General features: G+C 34.1%; 2 protein-coding genes across 4 annotated transcripts; one reads left to right on the forward strand and one right to left on the reverse strand.

Annotated features, from left to right (window-relative positions):
* LOC106768508 lies at positions 1 to 10375 on the forward strand. Of its 2 annotated transcripts, XM_014653693.2 has the most exons (6): positions 4 to 656; positions 817 to 1031; positions 4644 to 4926; positions 5011 to 5096; positions 5213 to 5304; positions 9353 to 10375. In XM_014653693.2, the coding sequence occupies exons 1-6, from the start codon at positions 357 to 359 to the stop codon at positions 9598 to 9600; spliced, it is 1224 nt and encodes a 407-aa protein (XP_014509179.1). In that variant the 5' UTR covers positions 4 to 356; the 3' UTR covers positions 9601 to 10375. The 2 variants fall into 2 exon arrangements, with proteins under 2 accessions (XP_022638973.1, XP_014509179.1); XM_022783252.1 differs by lacking the exon at positions 5213 to 5304 and having other exon boundaries at positions 1 to 656; positions 9353 to 9490.
* A 787-nt stretch (positions 10376 to 11162) lies between these two features.
* Positions 11163 to 14980, reverse strand: LOC106765402 (L-Ala-D/L-amino acid epimerase). Of its 2 annotated transcripts, XM_014650008.2 has the most exons (7): positions 14263 to 14978; positions 13244 to 13354; positions 12943 to 13159; positions 12482 to 12815; positions 12214 to 12275; positions 12047 to 12119; positions 11163 to 11529 (listed from the first exon to the last, which is right to left on the reverse strand). In XM_014650008.2, coding segments are annotated over exons 1-7 (1305 nt in total). In that variant the 5' UTR covers positions 14770 to 14978; the 3' UTR covers positions 11163 to 11528. The 2 variants fall into 2 exon arrangements, with proteins under 2 accessions (XP_014505494.1, XP_014505496.1); XM_014650010.2 differs by lacking the exon at positions 11163 to 11529 and having other exon boundaries at positions 12046 to 12119; positions 14263 to 14980.
* Between the last annotated feature and the right edge of the window lie 678 nt (positions 14981 to 15658).

Below are 15658 nucleotides of genomic sequence, written 5' to 3' on the forward strand. Positions count from 1 at the left end.
CCAAAATTTCAAAGAATTAGTTAAAAACCCCAGGAAAACGGAAAATGACAGAATCTCCACCAACCCTGCTATGCACTCGTTCCTCTCTCTCTCTCTCTCTCTCTCTGTTTTCGTTGTAAAGAGAGTGTGGTAGTTTTTCTTCTCTCTCTCGTCATCTTCCCTTCCCTTTGCCTTCAGCCTTTCCTTTCCTTTCGACCTCTTTCTTTTCTTCGTCATCATTTTCGATTCCGATTCGGTACTCTTCTTCTCCCTTTCTTTGTTGTTCCTCTGCGATAACGAATTTTCTCATCCGATACTTTCCTCCGTTTTCTCCGCGTGCAAACGGAGGGCAACGCAATTCTGGTAACGTTTGGAAAATGCTGGGAACTGCACTGCAATTTGGCGGGGTTCGCGGCGAGGATCGCTTTTACATTCCGGTGAAGGCGAGGAAGAACCAGAATCAGCGCAAACAAGGCCAGAGAGCCAAGAATGGCGAACTTGAAAACGCCGATTTAACTTCGAAGATCAAACTTGATGTGTCTGAGAATAGAAATAGCAATAGCGATCTCAAACAATCATTAAATCCAACTCTTTCTCCGTCTGTAGAGTCTGTTAGTAATATCGATAGGTTCTTGGACTCCACGATGCCGTTAGTTCCGGCTCAGTATTTCTCCAAGGTTGATCTTAATTTCTCAATTCACTTTTCTTATTTTTTTGTTTTTTTTGAGATGTTGAGACAGTGGTTGCGAATGTTTTATGCTTAGTTATTCTCGGAATTCTTGTTATGTTTTGATGTGGTTTATTTGAAACTCAAATTTGATTATGTTGTGGATGTAGACAACGATGAGAGGTTGGAAATTTTGCGATGTGGAGTATCAGTCTTACTTTTCCCTGAGTGATCTCTGGGAAACTTTTAAGGAGTGGAGTGCGTATGGAGCTGGAGTGCCTTTGGTCCTCGATCAAAGTGAATCTGTTGTTCAGTATTACGTTCCGTATTTGTCTGCTATTCAACTCTATGGTCAATCTGCTGAGAAGCCAAGTGCAAAGCCTAGGTATTACCATTTCACGTGCTAATAAGAATTGCTAACTTTAAGACAAGACTCGCCACGGGAAACACGATAGAGTTATGGATGGATGCTGCTCGTTTAATTATCTCTCTGAGACTTGTTTGTTTATATTTATGCGTGTGTGCGTCTGTGTTTGTGCAATCAATTGATACAAGGTGTTAAACTTTTATGTCACACAACCTCTTTTTTCCCGCTCAGATTTCGTATCTTCTGGTTCTGCGTTATTAGATCATGTAGCATCGGTGGACCAAAATCATTTTTACGCCTAAACACCGCATTATTGGTCCTGGTTGTTCTCTTTCTGAGCAACACATAGAATGAAAGTTGAAGCAGCACACTATCTAGCTTAAAACAATTTTAACGAGTGTTGAAAGTAAATATTACGTTAAGCAATAAGCATTGCATATAGAATAATTGGAAACCATTTCTTAGTTCTCATTATCAACCATATAAGAAGTAGGGAAACATGTGTATGCTTTTTAGGTTCCGGTTGAAAGGCAGCAGTATAAAATTGAGAAGTAAATGCGTTAGAAATACAAGTATAGTTTTTAGGCTTTGTAAACTGCTTCTCATTGGGAGTGAAACTGCAGGGGTTCTTAATGTAGAATTGAGAAATAAGATGTCGTTTTCTTTTTGTATTAGTCAATTAGTTGGTTTTTACTCTGTTTTCAATCAAAATTTGTTTATAACTATTCCTTTTTATAGAAGTAGTTGTTTGGTATTTGTAAAGAAAATGTTCAAATCTATTAGTTTATAGCCATTTGATTCTGTGAAGTGTGATCCTTGATGCAATGATGATAAGGTTTCTCCCTTGTTACTTGTTACGTGAAATTGTGGGCTCATATCATGGAAATAATTTCTCTCTTTGGTGGGTGTCTTGTGCATTTTTTGCCTTTTTAAGTAAACTATAATAATTTTTTTACTTTGTTGTTTCATAACACTTTACTAATTTTCCCTTCTCTTCCAATGATTTTTGAAACAAATTTAATCACCAATTCTGATCCTGCCTCTTTCCCCTCCTTGTAAAGAGTAATGAATAACATTGTATTCATTATTCTTGATTTGTCTTGAGGGTTTAATTTATAGATCATGTTATTGAAGGCATAAAATGATATAATTATAGGATTGTACTCACAGAGAAAAGCATAAATTCTACTTTAAACCACTTTTGAGGGGAAGCATTTGAAATGGTGCTTTAAAGCGCTGATTTTGTTGAAGTTACACTTCATGAACAGCTGTCACGCTTTTACTTTTAGACTGTTTTGTTATAATGTGGACAAAATTGCTGAGGGTACTGGGCTTTATGTGCCCAGCAATTTTTTAATTATCATTGGTCCTGTACATTTTTATTCACAAATTTTCAAGTTATTACTCATGAGGACATCTTTTGCTAATATTATATGTTCTTGTTGTGTTCACTTTCCTTCTTTTGAGTGAATTATTTGATGTCCAAGCTGTTAATGAAATGCAGATTTTGCTGTAATAGAGTTATATTTGTAAGTGGCATTTTTGATGGGTTATAACATTAGAAAGTTACTTATCAATTAGATTTGATAGCTTTAAGTGAGAAATTATTCAGTACTCTAATAATTTATTGACAAGTTAATGTGTCAAGTGGTTTGACAGTCACAAAACATTGTTTATGTTATTATTATGTTGTGTTTTTTCAGCATCTCTTGTTTCGTTTTGTCTTTTAATTATTTGGACATGATTGGTTACAAAATCAGGCTATCTGCTGGATGAGTGAATAAAATGTTTGTGGGGGTGAGATAATTGGTGTTAGAGATCTCACATGGACTAAATATATGACTAAATTATAGTATATAGGTGGATGAAAACTTTATCTTGTCAAGTCGGTTTTGTAAAGTTGAGTTAGGTTTAAATTTCATTTTCTTATTATGGTAGTAGAGTCATTCCAAATTTATTTCATTCAAGTTTGTTGGGTCTATCGTCTCACCAATGGTCGGATTCCCCACTAGTTTGACACTCTAGATGTTCAGTCCTCAATATGAAGGGAGTGTGTTGGAGATCTCATGTTTACTATAAATATGACCAAATTATATTATATAAGTGGATACAAATCTCACTTTACCAAGCTAGTTTTATAGAATTGAGTTAAAGTGAAATTTCACTTTTTTATTATAGTCAAGTTTGTTGGACATATTATGTCATCTGCTATTGAGTTATTCCCTAGTCCCACACTCGAGATGTCAAGTCCTTGATGTTTGGCAATGTGTTAGAGATCCTACATTGACTAAAGATATAACCAAATTATAGTATATAAGTAGGTATAAACTTCAACTTATCAAATTATTTTTGTGAGGTTGAGTTAGGCTTGTATTTTACCGTCTTAATATGACTATTTGTCAATTGGAAGAGTGAATAAATTTTTGTGAGGCTTGAGATAATTGGAAACATGGTATTTAAGACTATGGAGTATGGAGAGTTATGTTATTTTTTATATGGTGTTTATTTGATAGATATTTAATATGATTACTTGTATTGCCTCAAAGATCTCTTTAAATTGAGCTTGCTAGAAGTGAAACCTTGATAAATGGAACAAATATACTTCAGATGAGTGATATATCTAGATGTCAGATGTTTCTTTGTCTGACATCTATTCAAATTTTACTTTATTGTCTTCATTCTCTCATTTTTCGTCCTTACTCAACACAATGTTATCAGAACTTGACCAGTCATTGACTTGGTCAAAATACTAGGTCATTGGGCGATCCAGTAAGTCATTAATTGTAATTGCTGAAAGTATTCAGCTTTATCCTAATATTGTTTATAAAAGTTAAACCTTGTACAAGTTTTCACAAATATTTTGTTGGTTTGGAGGTCAATGTCTGTCCTTCATCCAAAAGAACAAGCTGAGTCCTTTTGACATCCATTTTTGAATTCTTCTCCTTCTTCAGTGCTCTTCCAAAATCGACATATGCACACTGGTTTACAAGTTTGGTAGAAAACCAGTCAGTTCACATAGGTTTAATTCCTGTCACATCTAATCTCCTAACTAGTTCCACCTAGTAACAACAGTGGTTTTGGTCTAACCGGTTGGACCAGCTGATCCAAGCCAGTTTGATAACAGCCCAACACACTTTAAATTTTAAACACTTCGAGAGAGAAAATTAAGAAGATAAAAGGAAATTAATTTTATAAGATATAAATCTAGTTTATGCATAAGCTAATTTATAGAAACTCTCTTATAGCTTCTCTAAATTCTTATTAACTTGTGCATAAGCTATTTTTAGCTGATGGAGAAGCTCATTTTTTCTCTTTTCATTTTTCTCTTTTAGAAGGTTTATGGAGAAATTTGTCCAAATAATTCCACTATCTATTGATTTTAACTTTTGATGGATTAATGAATCATCATGGATCTCAATGTATTGGATATGTATTAAATTTTTTTATTTATACTCTCTCCTTTTGGCTATTGCTTCCTTTATGCGGTCAATCTAATAAAAGATTTAATTGACTTTTGCTATTTTCATAATTTGTTATATAATTATAACTTACAAGTGCTATGGGAGTGTGGACTATTGTTATTTAGCTTGTAACTAATCAGATATGAATTTCTTAATTTTTTGTTATTAGGTACACCGGTGAAGATAGTGATGGTGATTACTACAAAGATTCATGTAGTGATGAAAGTAGTGATAATGAATATGGAAAAAGGACTGAGTTTACAACACAAAGTAGTCAATATCTAACAGGTGGTGTCTCACTGCAAATGAACAGATTATCTATAAACAACAAACGAAGTTCAGTGCAAGAAGGATTTTCTAGTGATGATAGCGAAACTGGGAATCCTCAAGATGTACTTTTTGAGTATTTGGAACAACATCCTCCTTATAGCCGGGAACCATTGGCTGATAAGGAAATTACTGATCCGTAGTTAATGTGTGGCTTATTTACCCATAATCTGATCCATGGACCTTATACTTTTTTAATATTTTGACAGATACAAGATCTTGCACGCTATTATCCTGCCCTCAAGTCGTTGAGAAGCTGTGACTTATTACCAGACAGTTGGATGTCTGTGGCATGGTAATCTAATGTGTCATCACTTCTTTCCCATTCTTTATTTTTCACAACATCAACTTCATCTAATGTCGTAATACTGTTTTTTTCATCCATTAACGTATTTTAGTGTTATGTTCTAGGTATCCTATATATCGAATACCCACTGGTCCAACTTTAAAAGATTTAGATGGGTGCTTTCTAACATACCATAAACTCCATACACCCTTGACAGGTAATCATGGACCTTTAAGACTATATTTGATCACTCAGTGTTGCTTAAATATCACTAATTTTGGTTATTGGTAGATTAAATGTACGTGTGCATTTTGAGTAAAAAGCCACATTTTTGTTGAGGCTGTCATTGTTTAAGTCTTAACAATGCAAAATGCCATTGGTTTAGTCTCTCAAAATGGTGCAAAATGTTATAATCTAAATTAGGACTTAATTACTCTCAGTTCTGTCTCAAATGAAGGATCAATCAATGATACTTTACAGAATATTTACAAAAACAAACGGTTCTATTTTTGTCAACTAATATGAAAGATGGGCATCTGCTCCACTAGGATTTATTCATGAACTGCATTCTTTATTTTTCACCACCCTTTCAAGTACTTGCTCAGCAGTCAGCAGAAATCACAACTGTAAATGCAATTCTTATTCTGTTTTATCCATGTGTCACAAAGCTCATTAAAGAGAAATGAAAGTTTTCCAAAAGCTAACAAGGAACTTGAACACTTAAGTGCATGTCTGGATTGGTGCAAACGCATGCACTGTCACATTTTTATGTCCAAATGTATGTGTGATGCAAATCTAGTATTATATGCACTGAAATTATGTGCATCCATTTTTTCTGAACAACCAAACACCTTAAATATCCATGAATAGAAGTACAGATCCTCCTACAAGTGTTTCCTCTTTCTTCACAAACTTTCTGATTGTGTGAATGAATCTTTCTCTCCTTATTTCCCCCTTAATTGCCTAACTGATAAACTAACCACTCTTCCCTCTTCAACAATCCCTAACTACTTTTCCCCTTCATTTTTGTCCTTACCGAATGTGTATTTTTGAAATGAAATGGACACTCTAAATTTAAGATGGGTAACATATTGGTTACTTTGACAAACAAAATATGGGCTGGTGTAGTAGAGAAAGAGATTGTTTATTAATCATAATTCTTCTTATTAACAACTTAGGTGGCTGTTCTCCCGTTTTTGGTCAAATCGTGTCAAAACCAATTTTAAAATACCTAGGTTGTTTTAGGGTTTTTTAATACCAAGTCATTGGTGTGGAGAATCCACCAGTTTTTGTTTGTAGCTAATCTCCTCTTGGAAATCTAGTTGATCACCTTCAGCGAGGTCTACTGTGAAAAACACTTCTTTTTCATCCATAATTCTCTAATTGGAGACCTTATTTGAGGGGACTAAGTCCGGTACCACTCAGAGTAATGACTTGTTTTCATAGGCTTCGATGCTTTGCACATTGAATTTTCTTCTTAGCATTCAAGTATGGCTGATGCTTTAGCTAAAATGTGATATGACCACGGTATTGGGTACTTATGCTAGTTCTTTCTTGTTTTGCTATTTCATGCTAGCTATCGTGTACTTATTTATGTAGAGTACCATAGTACATATGCCTTTCTTTGAATTTCATCTTTTGGGAAATTCTCAGTACACATATTTATATGGAAATTGACTGCATCTATTTGTCAAGTGTGCAACTAAACAGAATGAGTACAAATCTGCTACTGACTGCAACTAAATATTTTGTTTGCCTTCTAATAACGGATGCTTTGATAGATAAGGACTGACACTAAGGGATTCCATTTTGCAATTTGAATTTGACTACGTCCACCACTACCATACCTTTTTCATGGAGTCAGCTATATGGATCAACTGATGTCGTAATACTTTACTGTATATCATTTCTTTAAATAACTTATTAACTCCACATTCTTTTTAATGGTTTCACGTTTAGTTTTTTGTTTTGTTTTTTTTTTTTTAAAACCCTCTTTCTACCTCTAGCAATAGGCTACCTTCCATTTGTTTTATACTTCTTATTACAAAATCTTCTCCAGACATCCCAAAACGCATAAGGGGAACTACTGGGTTTTTCCGTTCAATAGTTATTGCCTCAACTCCTCTATGTTGCATCCTTTCCCATTCTTATTTTTTCCAGTAAGTCTACTCACCCGAGGCAACATTCTCATCTCTGTCATGTGGAATTTATTCTCTCATCGGTGTTTTTAGTGCCCAACACTCAATTCCATACTACATCACAGGACGTATAGCTGCATGGAATAATTTTCACTTAAGCTTGAGGGATACCTCTTGGTCATACATAACACTAGAGATGCTTTATTTCATCCAGCCTGCTTCAATCCTATGGATTAGATCACCATCTATCTGTATGTCATTTTTCTATGATGAGCGCAAGATAGATACATGTGCAATTTGTGATAATGGCCTCCAATTTTTTCTAAACTTACATTCCATTCTCCGTGCAAAGTTTTTCTGGACTTTAATAGATCCAAATTTATGTAATTGGTTTGGATTTTTAATCCAACTTCTTTCTTTCTAAACGAAACTAGTTTAAATGTTTATAAATCAGATTGATACCAATTTTGAAACTGGTATTCTTTTCAGTATCAGTGTTATAACCAAAATCATTTACAATTATTATATATTTTCCAAGAATATTTTTTTAGAATGAAAATGTTGGAATTTTACATATTTCATAAATTGTGTAATTAATTAATAATCTAAAACCCAAACCAGTATTTTAATATTTGGTACATGTTCCCTATATAGCTAAGTACAATATTTGACACACTCCAGTGGTGAGTCTAGAGTGTGAGTGCGCATCATTTCCTAATGAGAGCAAATGGTATATTACTTTGTGTTGAAACGTGATATCAGTTACTGTGTTTTGGTAAAATTATAGAAGTATGTTTCCTAAACATGAAAATGTTTTTAGTTAGGTTGACTCAACAGCTTTCGTGTAAGTTTTTCTTATAGAAAGAAAATGGAATACACTTATTAAGTGTTGGAAAAAGAAAACATATAATGAAAGTATAAAATATAAAATAATTTTACTTTTTTAATCTTGCACTAAATCAAAGAATGTGTATATACATAGTTACTTTTATTGGTATCTATGTTTTTATCTTCATATTGCTACTAATTATAAAATTGAACTAGGTAAAATACACCTGGAGGATTCTCAAATCATGTTTGATATATGTTTTATTAACGTTATTTAAACAAGTGCTGCTTTTTTATCTATACAAGTGAGTTTCATGTGAAAATTTTTCACACTAAATATCATTACTTTTTCATCATATCATATTACCTATTATTAGGTTGAATAGAATTTGATGTCCAATGAACATATTTGTTATCCTTAATTTTAAATTATTTTGGATTTACACTCATTTTGTTTTTTTTAAATACTGGTTTTGAAATTGGTATCAAATCAAACCGATTTAAAACTATCCAAACTATTTTCTTTTATAAAATATGGATTTGGATCTATTAAAATCTAAACTAGTTTTTTTAGGAAAATATAAATTTGGATTTAATTCTAAATCATGTTTTTTGGATCTATAATGTATTGGATTAGTCCAGTAATAGAACAGGTCTAATTTTGTGGATTTTTTCTCACCCATAATACCAATTAGGACTATATTATCTACAAAAGAGACTGTTAGTTCTTAGAAATACTCAGTAAGCAAATCCAAGACTCAGTCAAAACAAGTTGAGCTGATGCAAATATATTGTTACCGGAAATTTGCTGTGACCCCACCATGTGTTCTCACTTCTCACTCATTTGTTACCCCCTTGTACATATCTCTGATTACTTAATTATAGACAATATGAATTCTCGAAGGCCTTCCAAAATCTCTCTTCTATTCTATTGTATGGTTTTTCCAAATTAATAAATAACCACATAAAAGTTATTTTTATTCCTCTAATGTTTTACCATCAATCATTGTGGCAACTATTATGCTTCCATAAAGCAAACAGAATTTTAGTATCGTTTGTTGTCTTAAACTCTTAATGTATGGTCATTTACCCTCAATTTGAAATTGACATATATGGAAAAGCAGAAGTTAATCCTTAATCTTATTGTCCAATAATACTTAACTTGCTGGTTGATGTTATATCAACTTATAGCAAAAACAGGGCTTTGTCCCAGAAACATGAAATAGTTGCTGCTTGATCACTTTGATGAAATACTGACTAATTTATTGTAAAAAAAATTCTTTTTATTACACTTTGCAGGAAGTGATTGTACTCATGCTCCAACACTTGTTTATCCCAGTGAGACAGATGCTGCACCAAAGATTTCTATACCTACTTTTGCAATGGCTTCCTATAAGTTAAAGGGGTCTATTTGGATGAAAAAAGGAGTTGGTGAGACTCAACAAGTGAGTTCCTTCTTGCAGGCTGCGGATAAATGGTTAAGGGTTGTTCAGGTTAATCACCCGGATTTTCAGTTCTTTAAATCACATGGCACCTATCATAGATGAACTGAATAAGAAGACTTGGCATTCCTGCTTTTGGCTAAAATTGAGCCTTAATTTCTGTTCATTGCTTAGTGCAAACTTGATTAAAAAAAAAAAAAAAAAACTATCCATCTGTAGAGGTTTTGATGGCGTGATGACTGCCTAATTGTGGATTCTTGTGATATGCCTAAGCAGTACAAAAGATGAAGCCGATATCAAGCAATGAACTTAGAGGTTGCTTAAGTGAAAAAGAAAAAGAAAAGATGTTTTATACGAAGGAAAAACTATCAGATAAGTGGAAGGTTCTAATGAAACGAGAGAGAAACTAGAATATGGCGAACTAGTTAACAGGAAGGATGTGTGGGATAAAGCCAAACTGTACAAGCCTTTCGGTTCAATAGTGGTAGAGATCCCCTTAATTTCTGGAGATAAATATTTACAGATGGTGTGATATAGAAGAAAATGGATGAAATGGTAAGATTTTTCTGTTACGTGGCCCAATTTTTGCACTATATCTGATGATCATGATATTGCTCTGGTGATGGAAGAGATGATACTGTAAGTGTACACTACTGTTTTAAAGTAAGTTTTAGACTTTTAATTGTTTGACTTACCACAGCTACTAGGGTGAACATGTTGTAGACTTAAAAGTGTTCATAATTAGCTCGATATTGGTGGAATGATCTGTAGAGAAGGCATGATATTAATCATGTAGGTATCAGTTTTCACACTGGTGAATCTGAACTAGTTGTATTGTGAAACAGTATGAAATATATTTTTCAGATTCCTTGCTTTAAAAGTGCCTAGTATTTGGTATTAATAAATTATCAACTGGTCACACAGAGTTACATAGCATGCCTCTTGCCATACCGAATTCGCTTCTATGTTGTAGAATTGAGCAAGGTGCATTAGGGAAGCAGAAGCCGGTGAGGTGCATGATATGTTACTAGGTGCAACCAAAGAGTATAATGTTTTAGATTGGAATTCTCTAACCATGGTTTTGGAGTATACAAATGCAAAAATAACTTTTTATCAAATTGTAGAATGGAACTTTAAAACTAGAAACCGAACGTGTCATAGACTATTTACTACATACTCGCACATTATACCTTCCGGGATCCGAACTCATCAATACATTTTTTTATTCATATCATTTAATTTACCTTTTTTGATCTTTATAATTTTAGATAAGTGAAATAATGGTTCTTATTGATAGACAGTGTTAATGTTTTGTCTACATGCCTAATGATATTCCACTTTAGTCTTGCACATGTACATATAAGGTATACGTATTTTCTTTGCTGCTTGTAAGAAAATCCCCTCGAACCTTGTGTACTTTACGAGTAAATGTGTAGTGGAAAATCGTTAGACACAAAGCAAAATGTTAATGTTGGTTGTCAAGAATTTAACCTGTTTTTTTTTTTTTTTTAACTGATAGGACATAAAATGCAATGATAAACAACGAACGAGGGAAATAATTCGATTGGATCTAAGTATACTTTTAGAAGCTTGCACATTTTATCTCCCACCTATTTTCTTGATTTTAGAGATAGAATAACTTGATTAGGTGAAACAAAAAAACAAAGTATCAAAATCACAGTTTAAATTATTGAAATGAACAGCGCAAAATTTAAGTTTAATTTCTAAAATTTTCTGTATTTCCATGTCCATATCATATTATCATAATGTGCGATTCCTAGCTCTTATTTGGTGCAAGACCTTTCCAGAATAAGGTGAGGAATCGATTACACATAGTTGTCGTGGATAGCTACTCATTCCGCACAAGAAATCTTCATGAATGGTTGTTATTGTAATATTTAACGCTAAGTTGTAACAGTTGCACAAGCCCATCAGTGGTCAATCTTCATTTCTTACTCAATTTTCTAACCGTCTAACCAACTTGTCCATTTATGCTTTTCAAGATTCTTGTGTTGGCATAAGCATCTCTATCGTCTGCGCATAATTTAATCAAGATGTCAATAATTAAGGTAGCATATACAAAAAGGCATTACATGATTAAAACTCCACCCTCCACGTTCAAAACAACAAATTTGATTCATCCTATTGTCCAAAATAAAAACATTTGAATAAACAACATTTTCTTCATTCTGGCCAGAAGAATTGAGATTAAAGGTGAACTTTTAGCTTTGAAATTCTGAAAGCTAGTGCAGCCACAAGTAGGTTTTATGTCATGCAAGAACACTTTTGTGCTTGTTGGGTGGACTAGCACATTCCCAATCCACAAATTCAATTGAATTTGAAGAATATGACTAACAAAGATCTAACTCTACACCATTAAGGCATAGATCCTTAAAGCATTTTGTTATTAGGTGAAGGGTTGAAAGATTGGCTTCTTATCTTCAGTAAGCATTTTGCTTTCCAACAGAACATAAGACTTGAACAGTTTGCTTTTAAGATGTAAATCATTACTATCCTATGAGTCATATTGTGCCAGAAAATCACAACTTACTATGCAATGTTGTCCCAGTGAAGGAATCCACCATGTCCCCTAGCGTTTGAGAACTTGTAAGTGGCACCTGAAACTGTTGGAGAGAAATACTACAAACATATCATACTGGAAACATATCATACAAACCAATATTTACAAGAAAACTTCAAATTTAAGGCAGACTGCACCTTCATAACCTTCAAGAACTGGATCATCTGATAGCAGAAGTGGTGTATCTAAGTCAATGAACCTACAAAAGAGTTTAGAATATTTAAATGAATCAATAAAATAGTAGGTGGACAAAACCGAATGAAAATAATATGAACCTAAGTTCGGATAAACTTCTCCAAAACACTTATAAGAGAAGAGAAATGAATTAAGATTCTCTCACAAGTGAAATTCTCTAAAAGCTGATGTATAACAGTGTTTATGAATTAAAAAATGGCTTATACATACTTAAAGCATCCAAGGCCAGCAGCAAGTTGGCCAGCAAAACCCATAGCAAGTCTAGTCTCAACCATACCACCAATCATCAAATCTAACCCTGCTGCTTTTGCCTTTTCAATAATTTCAAGGGCACCCATAACCCCAACTTTGGCAAGCTTAATGTTAATGACATCTAAAACATTCCCTTCCACAATTTTGTAAATATCAACTATACTTCTGCAACTCTCATCAGCTGCAACAGATACACCATATCTCTCTCTTGCTATACTACTCACATACCGAAGACCATCCCAATCATCTCTGTGAACTGGTTGCTCAAATAGAATAGGAGTCAACCCCATATCTGCAATACAATAAATAAATCTAAGTTCAATGCCAAATTGCCTAAAATATTCAAACAAAGTTTCATCAGTATCAGTGCATGTGTGCTAGCATGTTCTCAAACAAAGTTTTATGTATTAGTTTTTAACCATGTAATTTCTCAAGAACTTCCACTGCTTCCTCAGAATTATACCCTTCATTAGCATCAAGAATAAACTGACACTCGGGGTGGGCAACACGTATAGCTTGCAACACTTCTATATCTGCATTGAGATTCTTTCCCACCTTCAGCTTTAAAGTCTTAAACCCTTCTTTATAGTACTTAGAAGCCAATTCAGCTGCTTCAGCTGGAGAAACAATTGGGATCTGCAAATATAAGCTTGATTACATTTCCTTCTATCAACTATTTTCATGATAAGCATTTTGTTTGAGATTGAAAAAGAACTTAACTGTTATGTCGGTGGTTATGGTATTAGAAGCCCCACCAAAAAGCCTCCACAATGGCACACGAATACTATTTGCAGCAGCATCAATTATTGCCATCTCCACCCCAGCCCTAACCTTCAATCACAGTGGGAAATCCCATGAAAACGTATAACTACTAAACTCTTAAAATAAAATAAAAATAAAGAGGTTAGGTCCTATATCTGTCATGAAAGGAAAGATCTTAATGGCAGATCTGATGATGATTATGATGATGTACAAGAATCCATGCATGCATGTAATGCAAGTCTACGTACACAACACCTCACTTATTTATGACTTGGAAATGAACCCAAATCAACATGTCACACATTTTAATACTCATTCTTGAAAGTCTCATGTATGCATATACTGGTTCATTGAAATTACACTGAGAGTCACACTCTGCCAAATCAAGCATCCCGAACAAGATTCTCGGTAATAGAAAGATCTAAAACATCTGGACTCTACTCTTTTTCCACTTTCCTCTTTTCACGCCAAGATTATCTTCCTTTCATGCTAAATATAAAAAGAAAATGCATTATTCTGATGAGAGTACGACCGGTTCAAAGAGGGGACTAAGAAAACACTTTTTCCCTTCTTTCTCTTGAATACTCCTAATACTCTACAAAAGAAAAATAAGCATAGAAGGATGCAGCAAAATAGTTTCTTAAAATCAAGGAAAGAAAAGAAATAGAGCAGTGGTCCAAAATAAAAGTCATACAAGGGAAAGTTCAGGCAAGTAAAGATTACAAAATACAATCCCAATAAGAATATTCAAATTTTCTCAAAATATGCTACTCTCTTTCCATGTCCTCAGTGATCAAGTAGAAAACTGAAACTGTTACTAAAAATTCAAGGAATTTGCCTAAAAAGGGTTCAAAGAGATCATTTCAAAAGCAGAAAAAGTGATACAGTAAGTGATAAAACGAATAGAGAGGATTAGAATGATTAACAACAACAGCAGAAGCACTAGAGAAACTTGAATAGTGGTTATTCTGACTCACTGAAGCAAATTGATGCCCAGGAAGAATACCAGCAATCTCCCCCAGCATGGAACCCAAAGTTAGTGCAGGGCATCTCCTCAAGAAGGCACATGCCTCAGAAGCCTTGGCCATGGCGGTGGTTTGGTCCTCTGCAGTAACAAAAGGCAAAATCGGTGCCTCGCCCCACCCCACAGCACCATTGCTCAACTCAACTCTTATGGCCACGTTCTCCACCTTGTCCAGTCTAGAGGTAGCAATGGTAAAAGGAGCAATTAAGGGCACATTCAGTTGCCTATTCTCTGCTCTATGCACATCAACAGTGAATGTTTCCAACAAATTTCTGAATCCAAAGGTGATGGGAGCTGCTGTAGGTGTAGCAGAAGCCATGATCTTGGCAGAAGGACCAGAATTTTTGGCAAAGCACTTGATAAGTGTGGAGGAATTTGAGTTCTTTGGGTTGTGGGACAGTGACTTCATCAAAGTTGAGTCCATTGGGTGTTGTATTATGCAACTTAGTGTTTGAGACATGTTGGATCTTACGATTGGCAGTATATGATTAGGTTGTGCAAAAACTCTCTTTTCGCAGCAACTTGTAATTCTATGATCCTCTGCTACCTTGGGAATTTCAATATTTAATTCTAACCAAGGTCATTTTTGCCTCCTGTGTTCTTCTTGTTGTTTTCTTCCTTCCATCACTACACCTTTATTGCTCATTTTTTAAAGGTTGTCTTTTTAATAATTCGTGCTTTGAACTATTAATATAGTACCACGTTAAGTTCTATCCAACTAAAATAATGGCCAAACAGAACTACTATAGAAATTCAATTCTGGGCGTGAATCCTTTAGGTTCGACCGTACTATTGCAAACTCTTTATTAGTATGACTTTTTCAACAAATTCACATCTATTAAAAAAGCTAATTAATTTTAGGTTTAAAATTTTTGTTAAAATTATTCAACACGGTGTCTCATTCTGTTTTTTTTTTCATCTTTATTAAAAGGAATTAATATGATTTCTCATGTTAAATTAGCATTAGCATATTTAGAATGTGACCATGACACTATAAATAGGAAAACGTATCTTCAACAACGTTCATTTGATAGCAAATTAATAATGACACGTGGCGTGTTTTTATTTACGGTTTTAATTGTATTTTTTAAAAGGGAAAAACCTAATTTGAAGGACATTTTTGGAATGAGGTTTGCTCAAACCAAACCTGTTCGCGCCTAAGAAATTCATTCTCTCCACGAAACTCTCTCGCTCCACCATTTGAAAACTCCCAAACTCTCGTTCCACCATTCTCAACTTTGGCCACACCACTAAGATCGTCTTTCTTCACCTCCGAAGTCCAGTGTGCAACTATTGAAGTCTGCCATTAAAGTCCTTTGTCTCCGTCCGCCATTGAAGCGTTGGGAGGA

The sequence above is a fragment of the Vigna radiata genome, chromosome 7 (genome assembly GCF_000741045.1).
Source record: "Vigna radiata var. radiata cultivar VC1973A chromosome 7, Vradiata_ver6, whole genome shotgun sequence".
NCBI lineage: Eukaryota > Viridiplantae > Streptophyta > Magnoliopsida > Fabales > Fabaceae > Vigna > Vigna radiata.